Source organism: Ranitomeya imitator, chromosome 5 (genome assembly GCF_032444005.1).
Source record: "Ranitomeya imitator isolate aRanImi1 chromosome 5, aRanImi1.pri, whole genome shotgun sequence".
Classification (NCBI taxonomy): Eukaryota; Metazoa; Chordata; class Amphibia; order Anura; family Dendrobatidae; genus Ranitomeya; species Ranitomeya imitator.
In genome coordinates, this window is record NC_091286.1 from 76,410,570 (window position 1) to 76,437,061 (window position 26,492).

The 26,492-nt window shown below is 43.8% G+C and overlaps 1 protein-coding gene across 1 annotated transcript in view; it reads left to right on the forward strand.

The window, feature by feature from the left end:
• Nucleotides 1-26,492, forward strand: part of TMX4 (thioredoxin related transmembrane protein 4) — a 90,078-nt gene that overhangs the window by 13,547 nt on the left and 50,039 nt on the right. Inside the window, exons 2-5 of the mRNA XM_069768816.1 lie at nt 6,873-6,988; nt 13,108-13,153; nt 18,375-18,503; nt 22,601-22,646. Of these exons, the coding sequence (XP_069624917.1) occupies nt 6,873-6,988; nt 13,108-13,153; nt 18,375-18,503; nt 22,601-22,646 (337 nt within the window). The remainder of the gene's footprint in view (nt 1-6,872; nt 6,989-13,107; nt 13,154-18,374; nt 18,504-22,600; nt 22,647-26,492) is intronic.

Genomic DNA, 26,492 nt, shown 5'->3' on the forward strand with positions numbered 1-26,492 from the left:
AACTGTATTTTCAAAATGAGACATTTAGCAAACAATTGATCAATTCTTTGAGCCACCCCGCCTCTTCACGGCAATCTCATATTGGGGCAGTCCTACACTACGTTTTTTATATTCGCTGTGCCATAAAGGCCTCCTAAATGAACTAAAAGCAAGACCACATTAAAAGCATGCTGTACCTGGAGCATTACTGAGTCACCCCCATGGCGCCAGAGTAGGCAAGCGAGGATAAAGGTTGACCAGGTCCAGACAGACATTTCAGATCCAACCTCCACACTGCCCATCCAGAACCACAGATGAAGAGTGAGACAGGCTGAGGCACAGGTGCATAATACCGTGAAGGGGCGGGGTAGCTCAAAGAATTGATCAATTGTTTGCTAAATGTCTCATATTTGAAATACAGTTAGAATTTATGTGCAATTGCACTTCAGTTATTGCGTTCTGACCATAAGCAGTGCTGGCTTCTTCCCTTTTTTTTTTGCTTTGCACCAGGTTTACACTACCTAGGGGCCGATACTCCGATTCCAGCGATGTATCACTTCCTGGGCTGCTTGCTGCAGTTTTGATAACATTCCTGCTTTTTTGGCTGCAGATCTACCAGTTCTCTGAATACTGAGCCCTGTATAACCCCGCCAACACCACTGACTGGCGGTGCTCTGTGTACACTGTGCATAGGCAGAAAGCCATATCAGTGGTGGGGCAGGGTTATACAGAGCTCAAGGATATGGAGGACTACATGGCAGCAGGTTTACTAGTCTCCTGGTGATAAAATCACTGTTTTATCAGCAGGAGATTATCAAAACCATAGCAAGCAGCCCAGTAAGTGACACATCACTGGAACCAGGGTCTCTGCCCCTACATCATGCAGATCTTGGATTAAGTGGTAAATACCTGGAGACCAGTACCTTTAAAATGTTATCCTTCAGAATAGAACAAAGTCTTCACAGAATTTCTCAGTAGTTATCAATTTCCTACACCAATGTCCTTCTGGCATTAGGTGGTGATGTGCCCAGGACTACACTAATGCCACTAAGGTCAGGCGCCAACCGCTCCCTCGCTTGTCTCCTGATGCAGAACCACTGCCACCAGTCTCCCCACCATTGATCTCATCCATTTCCCATGAGAGAAGTCACAAACTGCTGGGGGCGTGAGAGTGCATGGACCATGTAATTGCACAAGTTGCCATGTTTTGGTTTGAGGCCATCTTAACCTCAGGCCATGTGAATCCCATATAAATGGTAATGTGACAAATATATTAGTTGGGATCGCAAATTAAAATTATTCTATCTGTGCACGAATGAAAGAGTAAAAATAGTTCTCTAATTTTGGAAAGTCATTCCTTCTCTTGAATTGATCCCGAGTTATAGAAGGTGTTAAGGGTGGTCCGAAACCAACTAAATCTCTATTTAATGGAATAATCTAGTCTTTTTTTCTAATATCCTTACATTAAAAACTCCCTATCTGCTTTATTTTTTTTTTTTTTTATCTCCTTACTGTTTGGGTTTGAGATACCCCAGTGCATGCTGGGATACTCAAATGAGAAGGGGCAGAGGCTGCGGTCACTGCTGAAGCCTCTGCCTCCACCCTGAAACAAAGCGTCATCGGTGACATCCATTTCAGAGGCTTTGCTTGTCCCTTCTCTACTGAGCGTGCGTCGGTTGTCAATTCCAACATACGCTCGTTGCGATCTTGTTATTGTGCAATATTCTTCTTAATGCACAGTGACAGTGCGCTCCCTTCGCCGGCTCTGATGAGCTCTGCTCTACAACATACTGCATGCAGAAAAAGAACTGCCCACTTGACTCCTGAGCAGAGAATGAGAAGTACCATAAATGAGATGCAAGCAATAATCCTTGTTACCTAGAATATTGCATTTCCTCCAGCTCTATAAGATACTGCTTTAATTTCAGAGCCCATGTTCAGTGTGATTGGAGGTTATGGTTACTCTGCAAAAAAAGGAATCGGCTGCCTCTAAACAGCAAATTGAGTCTCACTACATTCTATACGCAGGCTCCCTTATAGAGCCGTTACAACATTTAGCCCAGTTGCTGTTTGTAGCCGCTCCTTCCTGCTGTTCCATCATACACAGGAATCCGTCTTCCATTGCTCCATATATACATCCAGCATGATGTAAGGCAGCAGTTAGGCCGGGGTCATACAGCCGCGTATTCTCTCATTCCAGAGAACTGGGACGATTATGTCGCTGTCACTCCGAGTGTCACCTTAGAGTGATCTGATTCTCTCTTATGAGCGAGATTCGCTAAATCATCTGGGTACTTTTGCAATGCATCACTGGGAACGGAAGCTGCCGGCCGCATCGCGAAGAGCAGGACAGCTTCGGTGGACGCTGGAAGGTGAGAATAGAACTATTTTTTTTTTTTTTTTTTTTTTTTTTTTTTTAACATTATATCTTTTTACTATTGATGCTGCATAGCCAGCATCAATAGTAAAAAGTTGGTACGGGATGGGGAGACACACTGGCACTGACTGGAGGGGAGTAGGGAAGGGCGAATTCGGGGCCGGCCTGTGCCCGTCGCTGATTGGTCGCGGCCGGCCGCGACCAGTCAGCGTCGTGGGATTTCCGTGACAGACAAACAGATGGAATTACCCCTTAGACAATTATATAGATAGATTGTTCTTGTAATAAATGTCTTGCTCGGAGCTACTTATGGGAGTATGATTAAGATTCAGCCGTGGAAATTGAAGTACATTGTTTTCTTTTCTGCCTTTTCTCCTCTCCCCTAAAGTCGCACAAATTGTTTTATCTCGGAGATGTACGTTCATAATCCAAAGGACAGATTGCAGAGATGTTAGAGCCTTGGGAGACATTTAATTATGTTGTGCTCATCGGCCCTTACAGCATCACAGAAAAAGAAATCTCACTTCCAAAGCTTGTTGATTATATTTTGCAAACAGATTTGATTTGTGTCACTTAACAATTTATAGTGGTAGCGGAAATCTGCAGGTTACTGCCATCAGTCACTGCTGACCCGTTACTAGTCGGAGAAGGGCTGAAGACCGGGCAGCATTCTGCTACTTCTGGTTGTTGGAAGTTGTAAATTTACAGCATCTTCATGAGTTTGGTAACACAAATGTGATAGAAGTGTTATGTGCGGTCTTTACAGTTTGTCCGCTACACAGTTATGAAATACTAGATGGTGGCCCGATTCTAACGCATCGGGTATTCTAGAATATGTATGTATATAGCAGCCACATAGTATATAGCACAGGCCACGTAGTATATAGGAGCCATGTAGTATATAGCAGACAAATGCTACGTGGCCTGTGCTATATACTGTAGTATGTGGCTGCTATATACATACATATTGTAGAATACCTGATACGTTAATACAGGCCACACAGTATACAACACAGGCCACACAGTACATAACACAGCCCACGCAGCATATAACACACAGCCCACATAGTATCTAACACTGGCCACGTAATATATAGCACAGCCCGCATTGCGAAATTACCCAGATGACTTAGCGGTCTCGCGAGACTGCTAAGTCTTCTGGGTAATTTAGCAATGCATCTCTGGGAACGGAAGCTGGCGGCAGGCGCAAGCGCATCGTCGGACGACGGAAGGTGAGAATAGCAGGTTTTTTGTTTTTTTATTATTTTTAACATGAGATCTTTTTACTAATGATGCTGCATAGGCAGCATCAATAGTAAAAAGTTGTATCACACAGGGTTAATAGCGGTGTTAACGGAGTGCGTTATCCGCGGCATAACGCGGTCTGTTAACGCTGGCATTAACCCTGTGTGACCGGTGACTGGACGGGAGTATGGAGCGGGCACTGACGGCAGGAGAGTATGGAGCGGGCGCCGGGCACTGACTGGACTGAAGTAGGGAGGGACTCATTCTCGGCCTGACTGTGCCTGTCGCTGATTGGTCGCGGCAGCCAGGACGGGCAGCTGGCGAGACCAATCAGCGACGCGGGATTTCCGAGACAGACAGACGGAAGTACCCCATAGACAATTATACGAGTATATAGATTAATGCTGGATACGCTGTAAATATCTTCTACTCCAACTACACTTTCCTAAACCATGAGTGGCATTAGCCCAACAGACCTAGACAAGAGCTGTGTTGCCTACAGTTGTATTTAAATTGGCTACTAAGATCATCCTGGGACTATTTGCTGTGGGAGGGGAGGAGAGGGCTGCCTGACTCACAGTCCAGTCACAAGGGTCTCATAAAGACCACACGTGTTAAAACACTAGGAAGCATTGAAGGAAGGACTGCTGAATCTCTGCTTTGGGCTGAGATTACCGTAAAGGGGTGGTCCAGTCAAAACCAATAAGTCTGCAGTTTCGCTGTGTGACTGTAGACTTTCATGAATCATCCCAGCGCACGCCAGTTTCAGACCGGGGGAACTCGTACATATTCTCGGCAATTGGGTACGGTCTCGCTCCCCATACAGTTGTTGGGAGCAAGGTTTCGCCCACTCGTCGACCACGCCCTCTGTCCGTCCGCGTCAGTGGTCGGGGAACGGCTTCGGCTTTATGCAGTCGTAACCATGGATATCTACGCTACTCCAAGTCCCTGCTCAAGGAGTATGCAAAATAGCGAATCAGTAGAACTATACTACATTTCTAATTGGAGGTATTTGCTAATATTGTTATTATTAGTACTCCCACTACATATTTTGATAGGATCTTTTTGATGGGAATACCTCTTTAACTCTTCTCCTGGAATGTAACACTCAGCCAATCAGGAGAGTCCGGGCTCCATGTAAATGCGCTGTACACTATAAAAGATCAGATCTCTCATTGCTGGACAATGCCAGCAGATAGAAAAAGCAAGTCAATTACAAACTTGCTTATTTCCATGCTGCCAAACTAAAACCATTTACGAACTTGAGACTACTCCTTTTATTTTGGGTGCAGTGGACATGTTTCTTCGTGTTACATAAAGAACATTAATTTAGGCATGGCTTGGCACAATGTCCTGCAGATGGCATGCCTTGGGTTACTGCTGTTCATTTACTTTTAAAGAACTAAAATAAACATTAAAAGGCCAGTAGCAAAAAATAAAAGTAGAAAATGAATGGTTTCTGTTGGCATGGCTTGTCTCATTGTGATTGCATTAGTTTTCCAGATGAATAACCACTATAGGTTTCTGGCAGTAAAGCTGTTAGGCTAGTTCCAGAAGTGCTCAGTCTTTACTATAAAATCTACTACTACCCCAAATCTGTCCAGACGGGATTTAGAATGCGGCACTGGGGACAGATCGGTGTTTATTTTGGTGACGTTGACCAGGAAAGTCACATTTTACACTTATCAGCTTTTATGTCTCTGAACATTAATGATAATACAGATGACTTATATACTCATGTCAGTCATCTGTGTTATATGGTAGTCCTGTTTAATGGAAAAGAACAATAGTTAAAAAAAAAAAAGATACTAATAAAATAGGTGATTGTGATGGTGTGATATGCTATGTGTGTATCATTTTTGCGTATATTTCTATTTTACTTATTTTCATGGTGTTCTCTTGTAGAAGTATTTATTTGCTAATTGATGAATGGCTGTTGCTGCCATCTGATATCTGCCCCCACAGCACTGTATTGTTTGCTAATATGCTAATGACATGTTGACCTAGCTTGTTGAAACAATGAGCCCCTGAGACCTTCTCCCTCCTGACCTGTGAATGAGGAGGGAGACTTAAAATATCAGGGAGGTGAGACACAGATCAGTCCTGTTTGGAATGATGATGTGTACACAGCTGAGATGCTGAGAGAAAGAGGCGTATATGGACTATGCTATCTCCTGTCTGCTGGATTGTTGGACTTTTATCCTGTTACTGAACTGCATTTGTGCTCTGGACTATTTTTTTATCCTTTGTGTGGTTTGTAGTATATGGACCTTTCGTATTTTTGCCTAAATAAAGGTCTTGGAGTTGCTCACTATTCTCTTGCTCTGTTGATTGTGTGATACCGGAGTAGGACCCCCGTGACAGTGATAAAATATATATTTACATATTAATGGGAAATTGTCGCTTGAAAATGTGCTGTTAACCTGCAGATATGGGGTTATTTTGCAGGCTAATAGGGTTATTAAAATGCCTGGTGATGGCACTTAGACCCCTGATGCATCTCGGTAGTGTTCAGGTTTCGGTCCTGGGGGCGGCCTCAACACGTGCTCAGTCATCGCTCTGTATAGAGAGCGGCGGCTGTAACTGTGTCCCCAGCTCTGACTGAAAGCTCATTCTGCATTAGGGCCGGCTGTCAGTCAGTGCCGAGGGCGCAGTTACAGGAGGAGTCAGATGCGAATGACTCATGTGCTGGAGACTGGAGGAAGATTTCTGGCTTGAGGAATGCCACGAGTCCACCCATTTTGAAAACGTTAAAAGGCACAAAATTTTTTGACTTTTCAAAGCAATTTTCACCGGAAATTGCGTTGCTGAATTGGCGATGTGTAAATCAATGTGATAAATGTATGATCAAAGAGTCTAAACCACTGTGATCCTAGCTGACTTTTAGAAGGAGTGTCTTGTGTATCAGTAGTGCGCATGCTTAACCACCACTGCCTTCCCTGTGTACGGAAGCGGTGGTCACGCATGCGCACCACCCCTCCATTGCTGGGGCCGGTAGTTGTCTCATCAGTCCGACCCTCACAGTCTATACAATTATCGCCTATTCTGTGTGTAGGAAACCCCTACATTGAGTTTGTGCGTTTCCCTTTGCTTGTGTAGGTTTTCTCATCACTCAGGATTCTTTTATACTGATAGGTTATTTGGTTTTTCATGCTGTTAACCCAAGAGGGAAATTAGGCTGCATGTGAATGTGCTGCAGAATGCGGTGGCACTTTATAGACTAACAAAACAATGTATTATTGCATTAACAATGCTTTGTGTCTCATTTCAGCTTTGCTCCGTGGTGCCCGGCATGTCAGCAGATGAAACCGGAGTGGGAAGATTTTGCAAGGAGAAGTCCTGTCCTTGATATAAATGTGGCAAAGGTGGATGTGACTGAAGAGCCAGGTGCATGCGCTCGTACAGTAATGCGTGTTTTACAGTGCCAGCAACGTCTATGAGATTTCAGGAATCTCATGCACACGGCTTTTTTTTTTGTCATCAGGGTTTTGTGCTTTGCATGTTTTTTGCACAATGGAGAATGTCACTTTTTTCAGCGTATATCAGCATTTTTGACCCATTGAAATGAATGGGTAGTGACAAAAACGCACTAAAAATGCCCCAAGAACTCAGTTATCAAGTTTTGCTGCTTTTTTTGGTCCCAAAACCTGATTCTATAGAAAATGACTTTTTTTTCCAACACTACACTTTATCAGCATGTACAAGAGACAAATCTAGCATGCCAAAACCGCCGCAAAAATGCAAGAGAAACCAAGGGAAACATGCTTCTTTCTTGCCAAGAGATCAGGTTTTTCTGCAGAAAAAAAATGCTAAAGAAAAGCCTAGTGTGAACGTACCATTATAGTTGCTTGCAAAGCTACGATGCCAAGGATATTACATCTGCCCCATGTAATGCCTAGCGCTGGCTACTTTATTCTTGTAATGTGCCATGGTGGCCCAACAGCCCCCTCTCTGGATTAATGCAGATCTGTTAGCAGATTTCTCACTACAAACTACATATATTATTTAAATAGATTTTCTTTTACACCTGATGAGGCTGGTGTACTTACTTTGAAAATCCATGTTAGACTGGCTGTATAATCCATTGTGAAATGTTAATCTTAGTCTCCGCCCACTCAGCCTGATTGACAGCTCCTTACTGTCCCTCCTCCCTGCAGCTGCGGAGATTTCACAATGCTCAGTACAAGCTGCAACTATCAGTGAGGCTGGATGGACAGAGACTGAATACACTTGGACTCACAAGCTCTCTCACTCAGTACCTGGACTATATGGATTATACAGCTATTCTGACTTTGTATTTTCAAAGTAAGCACACCAGCCTCTTCAGGTGTAAGAGGTCGATTTCATAATTTTTGTATTGCGAATTCTGGTGACAGATCAGCTTTAAGCTGTTCTTAGGATAGACTATTATCAGCACATTAGTAGTTTCAACACTGAAGTTAGCAGAACGATGGAGGCACATACAGCACTCCTCATTGTGTATCAAGCACATCACCGTATGTCTTGTAGTTAGAGATTGGCAGATACCTGGATGTTTGGGTCCTGCGAGTTCGGCCGAACAGTTTCCAAAAGTTCGGGTACCAAAACAGCACCCGAACCCGGACCCCATTAACTTGAATGAGTGCTCGAACATCCAATGTTTGCCACGCTGTAATGTGCATGACAGCGCGGCAAACACTGCTTCTGATTGGCGGTAAAATCATCCCCGCCGGTCAGACAGCCGCGGTTCCCATGCTGTCAAAAGACAGCGTGAACGCGCAGCTGTGATCGGAGGTATAAAGTTTACCTTCGGTCACTGGTGTCGGCTGATGGGACTACTGCTCCCATCAGCCGACAACTGCTGCCGCTAATAACAGTGAGAGCATGAGTGGCTGATGAGTATTCATCAGTCGGCTCCTGTTCTGTAAATATATACTGTATTTTCTGGCGTATAAGACTACTTTTTAACCCCTGAAAATCTTCTCAAAAGTCGGGTATCGTCTTATACGCCAGGTGTCGTCTTATAGGGCAGGTGCGGAGTAATCTGCAGTCGCCGCGTATTGTGGGGGGAGCGACCCCAATGACGAGGTGAGGGGGCACCTCACCGGGAAGGTGCAAGTGAAGCAGAGGCAGAGAAGGAGATAATAGGATACAAGGGTGAGCCAGATTAGTGAAAGAGGAGTGTTTTTCTAGGCTCAGCATCGCTCTCGCTCTCTTTTTTGCATACCCCTGGCATCCCAGACGCTGACAGTTTGCTTCACTTACACCTTCCTGGTGAGGCGCTCCCTCACCTCGTCATCAGGACCACTCCCCCCCCACTATATACGTCGACCGCAGATTGCTCCGCACCCACCCTATAAGACGACACCTGGCATATAAGACAACCCCCCGACTTTTGAGAAGATTTTATATTTTAACTGGAAAAGTTGGGGGTCGTCTTATACGCCCAGTCGTCTTATACGCCGGAAAATACGGTAATTTGAAAAAAAAAAGGCGTGGGTTTTTCTGTGTTTTTGCTAACCAGCCTGGCAAAACACACAGCTGGGGGCTGCAACCCTCAGCTGTTTTCTTCAGCAAGGCTGGAAATGAAGAGGGGTCCTCATACCACATTTTTTAATTATTTAAGTAAATAATTCAAAAAACGTCATTGGGGTCCCTCCCATTTTTGACAACCAACCAAGCTAAAGCAGACCGCTTTTGGGCTGGTATTCTCAGAATGGTAAGTGGCCATGAATATTGCCCCCCAGCAGCCCACAGTCGCCCAGAAAAGGCGCATCTATGTATTGTCTGGTGACATTAATCTATAAGACATCTATTCATTACTAATCCTTAGGTTGTATTATAAATAAAGACACAGCCAGAATAAAGTCTTTTATTTGAAATAAAACAAAACACACTTTTAGTTTTTTATTTAAAAATAACAGTTATACTCACCTATCGCCTAATTCCACTGAATCCCTTGTCTGCTGTAATAATCCCCCCCCCCCCCCCCCCAAAAAAAAACCCCTATATCTCACCTCTGTTGTTCTATCCCACGCCGTAATCCATGTCTGGAGGATAAACCGTTTTCAACCTGGATGGTGCCAAGATGCGGCCGTCAAGGCTTAGAACCACTGGTGAATGAGCTGCTGCTAGCACAGCATCATTGACCAGCGGTGACATCATCGTGGTTACTTCTGGTCACTGAGGCACTGTTCCCAGAAGGGCCGAACTGTGGTGACCTCGGTGAGATCCCCACTAGCACAGCGAGAAAGTCTCACGGTGCAGAGGCGAGTTCGCCATAGTTCACCGGGAGAATTTCATTTAGGTGAATATGAACTGTAGTGAACTCGCCTCTGCACCGTGAGACTTTCTCATAGTGCTAGCGTGAATCTCACCGAGGTCACCGCAGTTCATTTGCCAGCTGGGGACGCAGCCTCAGTGACCGGCAGTAACCTTGATGATGTCACCGCCAGTCACTGACGCAGCGCTCGCAGCAGCTCATTCATCAGTGGTTCTCAGTCTGGACAGTCGCATCTTGGCACCGTCCAGGATGAAAACTGTTTTCCCCAGATATGGATTACGGTGTCGGACAAAACGACGGACAGGTGAGAAATATTGTTGTTTTTTAATTTTTGTTTTATTACAGGAGACGAGAGATTCAGTGGAATTAGGCTTTAGGTGACTGTGCACAATCCTGCTGACAGGTTCCCTTTAAAACCCCACGCAGCAATGACTCCATATTAGCTATTATTTTTTGTACAGCGCTTCCATTGCTATGTTGTTCTTGCAAGAATTTCTCTTTCACAGTCCTGTGACCTATAAACTGTACAATCAATGGTCATGTTCTATACATCTGGACACTTCTTGTCCCTCCCCCGGCGGTCAGCCGTCTTTCCACAGGGTAGCTGCATTCAGCTATTTATCTCTGGCAAAGACCGGTGCGTGGATGGACATATTTATGAGGCTGGTGTGCTAACTTTGAAATTCTTTCTTAGGGCTCATACTTACCTGCGAGAAACTCGGATGAGTCTCTCACATCAATACCTGGCACAGCACCTGACACTCAGGAGCGGAGCATGAGGCTGCATGCATTGCTATGCGGCCGCACACTCCGCTCCTGAGTATCGGGTGCAGTGCTGTGCATTGTCGTGTAAGACTCATCCGAATTTCTCGCAGGTGAGTATGAGCCCTTAGACTGGCTGTAAAATCCTGATAGTTAAAAATGTTTATTTAAGTCCATTTTAATAACGGATTATTCAGCCATTCTGATATGGATTTTCAAGTAAGTACAATGGCCTCATCAGGTCTGAGATCAAATTAGTAAAGTATATACTTTGTATTTTGAAATCTGGAGATAAATCCGCTTTAAATCACTAAATATACTTTTGGCAGTGTGGTGTGGACCAGTGCAAGGTCCTGCTGGAGAATCAAATTTCCATCTCCATAAAGCTTGTCGGCAGAGGGAAGCATGAAGTGCTCTAAAACTTCCTGGTAGACGGCTGCACTGACTTTGGTATTGATAAAACACAGTAGATATACACCAGCAGATGACATGGCTCCCAAACCATCACTGATTGTGGAAACTTCACACTGGACCTCAAGCAGCTTGTACTGTGTGTCTCTCCACTTCTCCACCAGACTCTGAGACCTTTATTTTCAAGGTCTAGTGTGACGTTTCCACAATCCGTGATGGTTTGGGGAGCCATGTCATCTGCTGGTGTTGTTGAGGGAGGATCTGAACTGACCCCTCACGGTTGACTCAGTGATTTTCAAATTGATCCACAGAGCGTTGCCGGCAACTGAAAATGACCAGACGGAGACGTGTGTCTCTGGGGGGGATCGAGCAGATCTCTAAGCCCGGTTTATTGTGTCGCACTTTTCATAATCTTAACAAGTTACACTTCAACCAATCAACATAAGAACATTCTCACAGTTCTTAACCTATAAGAATGCAGGAACAGCCTGTATTTCAAGGTCTTCGTAGAACAATACACCTTCAGTCTCATGCTCTTGAACATCACTAGAACAATCAAGGTCTCATTACAACTATGAACTTTTACCTAATAACAAAATTTATCTCAAAACAGCAACATGGAGTCGAATGCACAAAATGAAGCCTGCTTTAATTTTTCTTGGTTTAACCCTTCACCGTGTAGGTCCACTGTGTTTTATCAAGACCAAATTCAGTGCAGCCGTCTACCAGGAAATTTTAGAGCACTTCATGCTTCCCTCTGCCGACAAGATTTTTGGAGTTGGAAATTTCATTCTCCAGCAGGACTTGGCACCTGTCCACACTGCCAAAAGTACCAATACCTGGTTTACAAACAACAATATCACTGTGCTTGATTGGCCAGCAAACTCGCCTGAGCTTAACCCCATAGAGAATCTATGGGGTATTGTCAAGAGGAAGATGAGACACCAGACCCAACAATGCAGACGAGCTGAAGGCTGCCATCAAAGCAACCTGGGCTTCCATAACAGCTCAGCAGTGACACAGGCTGATCGCCTCCATGCCACACCACATTGATGCAGTAATTGATGCAAAAGAAGCCCCGACCAAGTACTGAGTGCATTTACTGAACATACATTTCTGTAGGCCAACATTTCGGATTTTTTCAAGCTGGTGTTCTAAAGTATTCTAATTTACTGAGATAATGACTTTTGGGCTTTCATTGGCTGTAAGCCATAATCATCAACATTAAGAGAAATAAACACTTGTAATAGATCACTCTGTTTGTAATGACTCAATATAATGAGTTTCACTTTTTGTATTAAAGAACTGAAATAAATTAACTTTTGATGATATTCTAATTTTGTGAGACACACATGTATCTGTCTTGTTTTATCCTAATGGACTCAACATACTGTGAAATTTTTTGGTAATATTATTGTTCCACAGCAGCTCCTAACCTGCCCTAATAGTAATTTTGCATCAGCGGGAGAGCCAAAGGCTGCTGGTCCCTGAATTATGGTCTTCAGAGAGATTTGTGAAAAATAATGTACATTGTGAAGCCACTCCATAAAATGTCCTCCACACCATGGTTCAACTATTTTGAATAATGCGGAACAGTGGAAGAGCAATAGACTGTGAATGCATGTTCTAGTAATTAGTAGGGTTCCCCACTATCAAACATCTTTTATCTTCTTCAGAGATATTTGTGAACAATAATGTATTTTGTGACATCACTCCATAAAATGGTCTACTTGCCGTGGTTCTACTGGATGGAGGAGCGAGGGGCTGTGGAGGAGCGAGGGGCTGTGGAGGAGCGAGGGGCTGTGGAGGAGCGAGGGGCTGTGGAGGAGCGAGGGGCTGTGGAGGAGCGAGGGGCTGTGGAGGAGCAGGGGGTGGTGGAGGAGAAATCAATAGATTTCTGGAGGAGCGAGGGACCCGTTCTATTAATCAGTAGGGCTCCCCACTATAATACATCTATCGATTGTCCCTTGGAAAGGTGATACATGTCTTTTCTGAGTGACATCCCGGTTAAAGATTGATGTTGGTCAGATTGTAACCGATTATAATACGTGATGTTTCTGCTTTTTCGTAGGACTGAGTGGGCGTTTTTTTGTCACGACTCTTCCAACAATATACCAGTAAGTATTGCCTTACTTTATAGATTGACGATTAATTGGAGTCAGGAAGGCATTTTTTTTCCTAATATCAGAAATTGTGACTGGGATCTTTTTCACTTCTGGATCATTGCAGAGGGAAGCTACATTCGCTGTTTTTCTCTGCAGCGCTATGTTGAATGCCACCTACATCACTATTAAATGACGCATCCACTGTAGCGTAGGTCGCATGCCCCGTAACGCTGCGCAAACTGGCATTACATAAGATAATACCTCAAGGCAATCAGGCTGCCACCTTGTGACAGACTTTAGAACTCAATTCTAGTTCTGATGAAGGTCCAACATTAGGACTGAAACGTTAAACTATTGGGATTGCCACTAAAAAGAATGTCTCGTTCACTGCAATTTGAGTGCCGAGTTCCTTACTTGCTAACCGGTTGGAACCTTACCAGCGCTCCTAATCTCCTAATGGGGGGGGGGGGGGGTGCCGTATATCTCCACAAATATACTTGTACTAAACGTATACATGTTATAATGATTCTCCCTAAAATCAAGGCACACTGGGCATCCTCTGCCACATAAAATGGCAGAAGTAACATTAACGTCCTGTGTTCTTTTACTTTACATTAGGATCCAAAGATTTAAGAAAGTTCCCAGGTATATTACTGGTTTAAGGAAATTCCCGAGCATATTGCTGATTTTGGGATGCGTCATCAATATCAGATCGGTGGGAATCTGACCTCCGTCTGCACCCCTACCGATCAGCTGTTACTAGCTCCGGCAGTAGCAGATGGTGTAATGTGTAGTGACCGTTGCAGAGTACTGCGGATCAGTTGCTATAAAAGCGGATAGGAGCTGATCTGCAGTAACCATCAGCGGCCTCTACACATTGTAAAGAACTACGCAGAGCCGCTCCATTCACTGTTTATACCCGGCTGCCCCCAGAGCTGATAACAGCTGATCGGTGTGGGTACCGGACAGCCACAGATCCGATATTGATTACCTATACCTGGTTCTATGCCATGATGACCTCTGTAATGTTACTGTACCGGACCAACCTATTTGGCACAATTTTTTTCTGGTTGGATTTTTTTTATTTTTTTTGCACTCAAATTTCAGCGCATCTATTCCTCAATTTCTGACATCGGACGTACTATCCCGTCCATGTGGGGTGGGCCCCCATGACCATAGACGGGATAGTACGTCCAGCGCGATCGGCGGCGCTCACGGGGGGAGCGCCGCCGATCGCGGCCGGGTGTCAGCTGCCTATCGCAGCTGACATCCGGCACTATGTGCCAGGAGCGGTCACGGACCGCCCCCGGCACATTAACCCCTGGCACACCGCGATCAAAGATGATCGCGATGTGCCGGCGGTGCAGGGAAGCACCGCGCAGGGAGGGGGCTCCCTGCGGGCTTCCCTGAGCCCCCCGCAGCAACGCGATGTGATCGCGTTGCTGCGGGGGTCTTGCCGCCCTCCCTCCCTGCTCCAGGTCCCGGATCCAAGATGGCCGCGGATCCGGGTCCTGCAGGGAGGGAGGTGGCTTCACAGAGCCTGCTCAGAGCAGGCACTGTGAAGTCTGAGCTGCTGCATGTCAGATCAGTGATCTGACAGAGTGCTGTGCAAACTGTCAGATCACTGATCTGTGATGTCCCCCCCTGGGACAAAGTAAAAAAGTTAAAAAAATTTTTTCCAAATGTGTAAAAAAAAAAAAAAAAAAAAAAAAAAAAAAATATTCCTAAATAATGAAAAAAAAAAAAAAATATTATTCCCATAAATACATTTCTTTATCTAAATAAATAAAAAATAACAATAAAAGTACACATATTTAGTATCGCCGCGTCCGTAACGACCCGACCTATGAAACTGGCCCACTAGTTAACCTCTTCAGTAAACACCGTAAGAAAAAAAAAAAGAGGCAAAAAACGACGCTTTATTATCATACCGCCGAACAAAAAGTGGAATAACACACGATCAAAAGGACAGATATAAATAACCATGGTACCGCTGAAAGCGTTATCTTGTCCCGCAAAAAACGAGCCACCATTCAGCATCATCAGCAAAAAAAAAAAAGTTATAGTCCTGAGAATAAAGCGATGCCAAAATAATTATTTTTTCTATAAAATAGTTTTTATCGTATAAAAGCGCCAAAACATAAAAAAATGATATAAATGAGGTGTCGTTGTAATCGTACTGACCCGAAGAATAAAACTGCTTTATCAATTTTACCAAACGTGGAACGGTATAAACGCCTCCCCCAAAAGAAATTCATGAATAGCTGGTTTTTGGTAATTCTGTCTCACAAAAATCGGAATAAAAAGTGATCAAAAAATGTCACGTGCCCGAAAACGTTACCAATAAAAACGTCAACTCGTCCCGCAAAAAACAAGACCTCACATGACTCTGTGGACCAAAATATGGAAAAATTATAGCTCTCAAAATGTGGTAACGCAAAAAATATTTTTTGCAATAAAAAGCGTCTTTCAGTGTGTGACGGCTGCCAATCATAAAAATCCGCTAAAAAACCCGCTATAAAAGTAAATCAAACCCCCCTTCATCACCCCCTTAGTTAGGGAAAAATTAAAAAAATGTATTTATTTCCATTTTCCCATTAGGGTTAGGGCTAGGGTTAGGGCTAGGGTTAGGGCTACAGTTTGGGTTGGGGCTAAAGTTACAGTTAGGGTTTAATTACATTTACAGTTGGGAATAGGGTTGGGATTAGGGTTAGGGGTGTGTCAGGGTTAGAGGTGTGGTTAGGGTTACCGTTGGAATTAGGGTTAGGGGAGTGTTTGGATTAGGGTTTCAGTTATAATTGGGGGGGTTTCCACTGTTTAGGTACATCAGGGGCTCTCCAAAAGCGACATGGCGTCCGATCTCAATTCCAGCCAATTCTGCGTTGAAAAAGTAAAACAGTGCTTCTTCCCTTCCGAGCTCACCCGTGCGCCTAAACAGGAGTTTACCCCAACATATGGGGTATCAGCGTACTCAGGACAAATAGGACAACAACTGTTGGGGTCCAATTTCTCCTGTTACCCTTGGGAAAATACAAAACTGGGGGCTAAAAAATAATTTTTGTGGGAAAAAAAATATTTTTTATTTTTACGGCTCTGCGTTATAAACTATAGTGAAACACTTGGGGGTTCAAAGTTCTCACAACACATCTAGATAAGTTCCCTGGGGGGTCTAGTTTCCAATATGGTGTCACTTGTGGGGGGTTTCTACTGTTTAGGTACATTAGGGGTTCTGCAAACGCAATGTGACGCCTGCAGACCATTCCATCTAAGTCTGCATTCCAAATGGCGCTCCTTCCCTTCCGAGCCCTCCCATGCGCCCAAACGGTCGTTCCCCCCAACATATGGGGTATCAGCGTACTCAGGACAAATTGGACAACAACTTTTGGGGTCGAATTTCTCCTCTTACCCTCGGGAAAATACAAAACTGGGGGCTAAAAAATAATTTTGGGGGGAAAAAAGTTTTGTTTTATTTTTACGGCTCTCCATTATAAACTTCTGTGAAGCCCTTGGTGGGTCAAAGTGCTCACCACACCTCTAGATAAGTTCCTTAGGGGGTCTACTTTCCAAAATAGTGTCACTTGTGGGGGGTTTCAATGTTTAGGCACATCAGTGGCTCTCCAAACGCAACATGGCATCCCATCTCAATTCCTGTCAATTTTGCATTGAAAAGTCAAACGGCGCTCCTTCCCTTCCGAGCTCTCCCATCCGCCCAAACAGTGGTTTACCCTCACATATGGGGTATCAGCTTACTCAGGACAAATTGTACAACAACTTTTGGGGTCCAATTTCTTCTTACCCTTGGAAAAATAAAAAATTGGGGGCGAAAAGATAATTTTTGTGAAAAAATATGATTTTTTATTTTTACGGTTCTACATTATAAACTTCTGTGAAGCACTTGGTGGGTCAAAGAGCTCACCACACCTCTAGATAAGTTCCTTAGGGGGTCTACTTTCCAAAATGGTGTCACTTGTGGGGGGTTTTAATGTTTAGGCACATCAGCGGCTCTCCAAACGCAACATCTCAATTCCAGTCAATTTTGCATTGAAAAGTCAAATGGCGCTCCTTCGCTTCCAAGCTGTGCCATGCGCCCAAACAGTGGTTTACCCCCACATGTGGGGTATTGGCGTACTCAGGACAAATTGTACAACAATGTTTGCGGTATATTTTCTCCTGTTACACTTTGGTAAAATAAAACAAATTGGAGCTGAATTAAATTTTTTGTGAAAAAAAAGTTAAATGTTCATTTTTATTTAAACATTCAAAAAATTCCTGTGAAGCACCAGAAGGGTTAATAAACTTCTTGAATGTGGTTTTGAGCACCTTGAGGGGTGCAGTTTTTAGAATGGTGTCACACTTGGGTATTTTCTATCATATAGACCCCTCAAAATGACTTCAAATGAGATGTGGTCCCTAAAAAAAAAAAATGGTGTTGTAGAAATGAGAAATTGCTGGTCAACTTTTCACTTTTATAACTCCCTAACAAAAAAAAATGTTGGTTCCAAAATTGTGCTGATGTAAATTAGACATGTGGGAAATGTTACTTATTAAGTATTTTGTGTGACATATCTCTGTGATTTAATTGCATAAAAATTCAAAGTTGGAAAATTGCGAAATTTTCATAATTTTCTCCAAATTTCCGTTTTTTTCACAAATAAACGCAGGTACTATCAAATAATTTTTACCATTGTCATGAAGTACAATATGTCACGAGAAAACAATGTCAGATTCACTGGGATCCATTGAAGCGTTCCAGAGTTATAACCTCATAAAGGGACAGTGGTCAGAATTGTAAAAATTGACCCGGTCATTAACGTGCAAACCACCTTTGGGGGTAAAGGGGTTAAAGTAACTTGAAAATCCTCCACAAAACACCTCTTGTTTGTGATTGAAAATCCATTTTGACTTTCTCACAGTGACTGGTTTTTACGCCACTGACATGGAAACTACCTCAAGTAGCGACGTGGGGCTAATTCTCGTGAGGACCATCTGTGCAAAGTGCTCATCCGCAGCAGAAATCAGAGGCTCAGCCTCATATTTCTGCTTCAGATTTCACTGCACATAGCGGATATTTCAGACCTCTGTCCTTAAAGATGATAACATAAGATGTAGTTGTTACTTTTCAGTTCAGTGTTCAGAAATTGTTTTCTTTGATAGAATAAATATAAAAGATGGAGATGAACTTGATCCGTGAGCATTCTGCAGCTGTGGCTTATATGTAACCTTTGCCTCCTAGTGTGATGGATGGAGCGTTCCGACGTTATCATGGCTCAAGGATGGCCGAAGACCTTCACACATTCATTGCAGAGCAGAAATGGAAAGTGATAGAGCCGGTGGCAGGATGGCAATCGCCTTCATCTGTCTTGTAAGACAAAAATAAATTAAAAGCCTCCCATAAAGTAACAGTTCGCATTAACACCATATCTTTGTAGGTCCAAAATTTTGCTCTGATTTCTTGTTGTACATTTTTCTGATACAGACCTCCAGATTCAGTGCATAAGTAAGATGACCGAGCTCATAGATACACGGTGGTCTGTACTCTGACCCCAAAAATGGATGTGTGAATCCAGGTTTAATAATTACTAGCATTCCCTAGGAAGATTGATGCATTTTGCCATTCCTCTGTTATTAATAATCATGGAAATGTATGAATAAATTAATAGCGAAGCAATACATTTCCCTTGGGTAGGGGTTTTTCCTGCTTTATATGTTGGAAAGTAATAAAAGTAGTAATAATACTCGCCAAACTGATCCCCTTTCCTCCTGCTTCACTGCTTTCTGGTTCACTTGCTGGACATTTACTGGCCACAGTAGTGAATAACACATCACCGTTACATCCAGTGATTGGCTGCAGTGGTCTCGTGTCCTTTCAGACGCTGTGGGGAAAATGACTTGCTGGCCCAGACTTTTCCCTACAAAGTCATCTGTCACATTTAGAAAGGACTTGTCTTCTGGCCTGTACTTAGGCAGAGAGAAGAAAGCGTGAGGATAAACCATAGTCTCCATACACATTTATGTGGCTATTATCTAAGGCTTGGTTCCCATTGCGTTAATGGGAACGCGCTAACGGACAGCGTTGCACGGCGAAATTAACGCCGTGCAACGCGTCCGTTAGCGCGCCCATTCATGGCAATGGGAACGCGCAGCACTAGCGTGTGCCATGTTCGGCACGCAGTAGCGACGCGCCGGTGTTTCCTGGCGCGCCGCGGACGCTGCTTGCAGCGTCCGAGGCGCGCCCGCGGTCCGTTCCCCGCTCTCGCAGATCGGGGATCTGCGAGAGCGGGGACGTTACCGCGACCCCAGGACGCGGCCACATTAAAAACATTGCGTTAGTGCAACCCGTTTAGCGCTAGCAGGTTGCGCTAACGCAATGTGACCCTAGCCTAAGACAGGTCATGTAATAATATCTTACACTAATAACAGCCTGTAGTAACTTCATGCGTCTCGCTCATAGTTGGCCCGGACCGCTCTCAGGCATTTCCTACAATTATGATCAGCAGGACTTTATTTTATTTTAAAAACTGATTGTAATCTTCAGACAAAAGACAAACGGCAGAAAGAATGGGATCCCGAGTTATATTTAGGAAGCGGACAAAGTTGGGATGAATACAAGATTTTTGTGATGCAAGTGAACTGCACCTCCAATAATCCTCTACTAATCTAATCTAACCAAGGAGGAAAAATGCTCAAAAATCCACTGGTGGGCAATATAAAGGGCTTGTCCGGGTCTTGGGTCATCAATGTTAAATTGGAACCTGCAGACAGGTGGTCACCGGGTTGTCGGACCCCAATGGATCTGATATTGACAATTTTTTTCTGTATCTGAGTCCTGGACAAAATAATGTTAGATGTCACAATGAGGGATCACTCCCACTAGCGCAGAACAGCGGAGTGCAATGTGATGTTTTATCGGATAGCACTAAGCCCACAGTCCCATACAAGTCTATGGGTGCGTGTTAAACATCGGACTGCACTCAGATGTCATCCCACTGCATTCTGATTAACACGGACACAGAAAGTGGAAATCTTAGGTTCTCCTTCTACTCTTCTCCTGTGCTGCGATTTGATCATGGGAGAAAATCAGATCACTCTAAGGTGACACTCAGATCAAATTCTGGCAGCATAGTTATCCCGATCCTCTCACGCGAGAAAACATACACTAGTGTGAGCGAGCCCTAAAAGTGAGGAAACAACAATGTGAAGAATTAAAAAATATATATATAAATCAAGCTTCATAAGTGTGTAAGGATTCATATTGTAAAGAAGTAAGAAAGAACTCCATGTGTGATGCAGCGGTGGGGCTGATGGTGAACATCACACAGCTCAGAGTCCCCGGCTGAAGTCATTCTGGCACTTGAAGACCCTCCTGGCGCTCATTTTGTCAGTCACTTGCAGCAAGCAGTTTATGAGAGATCTAAACCTATATAGTTTGATTATAGAGTATTCAGTGCATTGTAAAACATGGTCCAGGCCAAGTGGCAGATACACAACTAATTTATCAAAGATTTCCAAAACTGTTATGACTGGTAAAGTGACAAAACGATGCCACATCTGTCATATATGGTGCGGTAACATCAGCTCATCACTTATAAGGGAAAGGACTCCATCGATGATTAGAAACCCCTGTGACACGGTCTAGATATTTTTGTCATTCAGTATTGGATACGGCACGGAGCCATATTCAGAACAATTACATTTTGCTCAGAACCTCGTGCCAGAATTACAGAAGAGGAAGTTATGTTGTCGGGGTCCGTGGTCAGGCGTGATGTGTTACCAGATGATCATTTTGCCTGGATGTTCTCCTTAAAGGACATCTATCATCGGGAGATTACTTATTTAAATTAGGGTTTTATGTTTTTTTTTCTTATAAAAAAAAAAAAAAGAAAAATCTTGCAATATTTCCACTGACACTAGGTCTAATATTAGAGTCCTACTTGTTTTTTTTTTTTAATGTGGGCATTAGAAGCAATAGGGTGACTGAGACCCTGTTAGTTTGTTTAGAGCATGCTCAGATAATGCAGTTAATCTAGGCAGAGGTCATGATACAAGCAGGGGGTGTAGGTGATCTGTCACATCCCCTACTGTGAATAGTGGATCCTGTTTTATCCGCCTTATATAGAGATGTTACCTTTCATTGTAATCCTGTCTGTGATGATATTAAGACTCCTGAAAAGTCTTCTTTACAGAACAGGAAGTATGAGTCTAGTATTAGGCCTAGTGCCTACTGATGTGCCGGACCTGGTTCATTAGCCACGTCACTAATCTGGACTGGACCCCGAGAGCCTCCGTCTAGCTGACCACATCTGCGGCTGTTTTTTTGGTAGCCTGCCTGGCGCTCTGTGCGACATAAGTGGTTTGCAGTGTTCACATCCAGTGGCCTCTGGTAACTGTGGTGGCCGATGAGACATGTCCAGCAAATCGATTCGCATGAAGTCTACTGGTGACAGATGTTAAAAATTGAAAAGAGACATTTTTAAAGAGTTTTCCATTACATTTTGTCTACATGTCATTGAGCGAAGGGGTGTAATGAAATAATAAGACCTGTACTCCTCTCCCTGAAGATCGCTGTTCTTCTGCTCTGTCGCAAGCATGTCCCCTGTTGATCTGCTGGCATCAACATCCAATACAGGTCAGTACGAGGCGGCTGCAGACAATCAGCGCCTGCTGCCTTATGATTCTATCTGAGCCAAGATTGACAGAATGAAAAGGCTGCAACCACTCAAGTGACCGCTGATTGTCTGCAGCCATCATGTGACCCTAACCTTTAAGAGCGAAGCAGCGGTGATGATCAGGGAGGTCAGTGCAGGCCTTTTTCTTTGAAAACGTCCTTTTGGGCCAAGCAAGCTTTAGATAAAATGTTAAGGAAAATCTTTGTAACCAGGTACGGGCTGGGGCTGAATTTCAGTCCTGGCATTTGAAATCACACAGGCCCATGCTGTCCCTTTCCCCGAGCACCAGATGGGATATATTACCCTGGATGGAGGAAAGCAAGCTTTCCTACAAGACCAGTATTTCTAATGATATCCATGGCCTGCTGGGGTAAGTGACTGAGTCAGCGACTTTGTGCTCCGTCACAACTCTTAACAGTATGGGTATCTTGAGAACACCGATTCTGCTAACAACGTAGCAGACAATGCGGCCCACAACCAGACCGGCCCTTCTGGCATTTGCCAGTATTGCCAGATGGCCAGTCCAGCCCTGCTTGTAACATACCGGTAAATGCCAGAGATTAAACATTAGGTTATTTCTTGATGGAACTTCCCTTTATGTCTAGTCCTGTGAATTAACAAAGATGCCGGTACTGTGTGTTTCCAAGACGGCAGCTGTGGGAGTTGTTGTTATCCATGTCTGCCGAGCCCAGGACGTCACATTAGCCCCTGTCTCTGGCCACATCCAGACTAGCTGTAAATTGTGACTATTGATTGTGTGTCACGTCTGTAATGTGGACTCTGTCCTTTGCAGGATGTCTGGGATGGCCGGCCTGTTTCACTTATCAGGATGGATCCGGGTAAGATTTCTGTTACAAAGTTGGATATACTTTACATTAATGAGTGACATCCAGGATTCTACAATCGCTCTTCTTGCCCATTACATCTGTGTGTCTCTCCTGACCACCCATGGTCTTTATTATGGAGTCCTGAGAAGGATGTCATCACCTCTGTTCTCTGAGGATCATTGCTGAATGGATGCCACAATTCTCTCTAAATTTCATCGTCTGCATCGGAGCACTAGGTTCCTTCAGTAGAAATAGAGTTCTGACCCAAACCATTAAAGGGGCTGTCTTGAGAGTACAGGAAATGGGAAAAAATGATAAAGTGCATGAACCGTAACTAATCTGTTCACTTCCCAAGATCCAGCGCTGAAGTTCTGGTGGTTCTCATTCTCTATATTTTTCCTACAGAAATATCAGATGCTTCCACGTGACGTCACAGCCGATCACTGGTCCTAGTGCCTCATAGCGTCCATGTGAGGACCACCGCTGATATCAGATTTTTGGCTGCAGAAGTCACGTGGATGCGTGGCACGTCTCTGCTGCAGTAAATAAGAATACCGGTGGGAACCACTAGAGCGTCGGTGCTAGATTTGAGAAGCGAGTAATAGTTGATATGTTACTTTGTCACTTCCTGCAGGTACGTTAATTAATTTATTGGACAAGTCCTTTAAAGTTTGTTATTCACAGAATAAGACTCTGTATCTGTTCCTAAAGTTATCAGTTAATGCGAGCGTCCACCTGAAGAGACCATGCGTTAGTCATGCACCCTACCTGGTACCTGTCGTTTTCTTCTGCTGTCTTCTCTGCTGACACCATTTCCAGGTCTCAAACATCTCCACAACCCAGAAAAGACTGGGTACATGGTTCAGACTTAGATCTGTGCAGCCCATGTCACCATAGTGGCCATTTTGGTGCCGGAGAAATGAAACACTCATCTTGTGGAGGAGGCAATCGGAGCGCATCGGACAGCATGACTGTATGTGCCAAATATATAGTTACTCTTCAGCATTCGGAATAATTGTCCATAGTACGAGAGGGCTTAACCCTTCACTCCAGATTTCAGTGATGTGTATGATGACAATAGGCTTGTTTGCTGAAATCAATGGCAGGGAATGTAAGATTTTTTTTTTTTTTTTAAATTATCTAAAGCCAGTAGCTGAATGATTTTTTTTTTTTTTTTTATAAACCTTTTTATTTTCTTAGCGATCTGTTTCTTTATCATACACTCAGTGGGGCAGATTTCTTATAACTGACTTTTACATTATAGAAACTCGGACTAGACATTGCTAAAATGCACCTGATTTATTAGGGTAGCTCATGTTTTTGATGCATGGTCTAGTTTTAGTTCACACCACCTATTGGCTTACTTTGGTCAACTAAGCTTCACCAAATTGTATCCCTCGTTGGCTCAAATAGTTGTGCACGGGATTGTAGTTTTAGGCTGCGCCCTTTCTTCAGCCAATGACTAAATGGACAACACCCCTTTGTTGGGCATTATAATAAGAAAAAAGTGTCTTAAACACATAGTAAATGTGGTGCAAGGTATGAGAAACCCTTTTTTTTTTTCTTTTTCTTTTTTACATAAGTTAATGGATTTGTCCAGGATTAATAAAGATCATCAATATGTGATTGGTTGGAATCCAATAACTGGCATCCCCACCAATCAGCTTTTTTATTCATTTGTTTTTCTGGACAGTTCCTTTAAGGCCATGGTCACAGGTTCAGTATTTGGTCAGTATTTTACCTCAGTATTTGCCAAAATCAGTAGAGGAACAATCAGAGGAAAAGTATAATAGCAGCGTGTCAGCACTGCTGTATTTTTCACCCACTCCTGGTTTTTGCTTACAAATCCTGAGGTAAAAAAACTCACCAAATACTGAACGTGGCCTTAGGCCTCATTCAGATGGCCGTGATTTTTCACGTACACAAAAGAAACATTCCGAGTATTATTAGTGTTTTGGATCTGATCTTCAGCACTGCTTTGGCCAGTTTTTACCATCCGTACATAGCTTCTCCTGTACATTACAGTGTTAATCATGGACAGCACACGGATCGTACACTGATGGCATCCGAGCTCAGGGATTTTCACCGACCCATAGACTTGTATTAGTGATTTTCATCCATGACGTCGCTAAAAAATGGACACGTCTCCAGGGTTTTTTGTGCGCAGTCTGCAGAAATACCCAGACATGTGAACAGCCCCATAGATTATGGTACGTGTGCTGTCTGTGACAACTACGGAGGGAACACGTATGAGACACAGACGGGTGAATGAGGCCTCAGCCAGATTTCTGTTAAATCAGCCCCAATATCTGTTGAAGTGAAGTTTCCAGGAGCCTCCTGAGACTGAGGTGTTCACAGCACTAGGATGAGGCTGTGTCATTGTCCCAGACTGTACCTGCTGCTGCCGCACTATGGCCACTATGGACGCTATTGATCTATGATGATACTAGTCTTATGTAATGGGTTTGGATTTATGTTTTGCCAAAAAAATTAGTATTCAATAATGCATCACATAAAATGAAGCCAAATGCATGTTTTCCTAAACAACCTAACCTGCACATCCCTTCTGCTCACCCCAGCTAATTATTGTGGAGTGCGGCCCCTTCACTCCTCTCCTGGCTGCGGCCCCTCTTAAGGCTGCAGTGTCCCCAGCCCCCCACTGTCCACTGCTCCCAGACATAAATCTAACCTTCTGCACTGCTGATTGGCGCCATCTACTGTTCGTATCTGAAAATGACACGGCTGTAGAAAAGAAATAAGCAGGGTTTTTTCATTTTTTTTTTTTTTTAAATGTCTCTTAACCCTTTATTGACCTCTGCAGTTTTGGTCTCCTAACCCTGGATGTTATATCGTAATTCCCTGTGAATGTCCTTTGGCCGCAGGCAGTTGTTGTAACATACCTGACAACACTGACAATACTGAGATACAGCCCCAGGGCCTTTCTGTGTAAGGTTATAACGACTTCTTTACAAATAGTGGTTGTCAGTGCGCTGTACGTGAAAACATTACCAATAATAGGTGCTGTTCTTTTAAAACTCATCATTTTTCATTGCATAGTATTTTAATATAAAAAACAAACTAATGACTGCGAGCGGAGGGGGTTCATGTAATGTTATGACTTCAAGGCCATTTTCCCACAAAATGCAGAATAGCTATTTGCCCTGTGTCTTGTTTGTTGCTTTTTTTGTGCAGTTTCCCCTTTTATGATCCTTTTTTGGTTTGATTTGACGCAGCGTTATATTTCAATGCATTTCTTTTAGTACAGAAAATGCTGCAATTCTGCACTTAAAAGCACAGTTATTTAGCATGTGTTTTCAGGCTCCCTATGGAATTCTATAGAGGCAAATAAACCCCCACAGTTCCACAGCGTCTTGATCCTTCATGAAATCTCATCTACTAAGGGTACCGTCACACTATACGATTTACCTACGATCACGACCAGCGATATGACCTGGCCGTGATCGTAGGTAAATCGTAGTGTGGGAGCTGTCACACAGACAGCTCTCCAGCGACCAACGATGCCGAGGTCCCTGGGTAACCAGGGTAAACATCGGGTAACTAAGCGCAGGACCGCGCTTAGTAACCCGATGTTTACCCTGGTTACCAGCGTAAAAAAAAACAAACAGCAAATACTTACATTCCGGTGTCCGTCAGGTCCCTTGCCGTCTGCTTCCCGCACTCAGTGACTGCCGGCCGTAAAGTGAAAGCACGTCACCGCTGTGCTCTGCTTTCACTTTACGGCCGGCAGTCACAGTGCGGGAAGCAGACTGCAAGGGACCTGACGGACACCAGAATGTAAGTATGTGCTGTTTGTTTTATTTTAGTTTTACGCTTGTAACCAGGGTAAACATCGGGTTA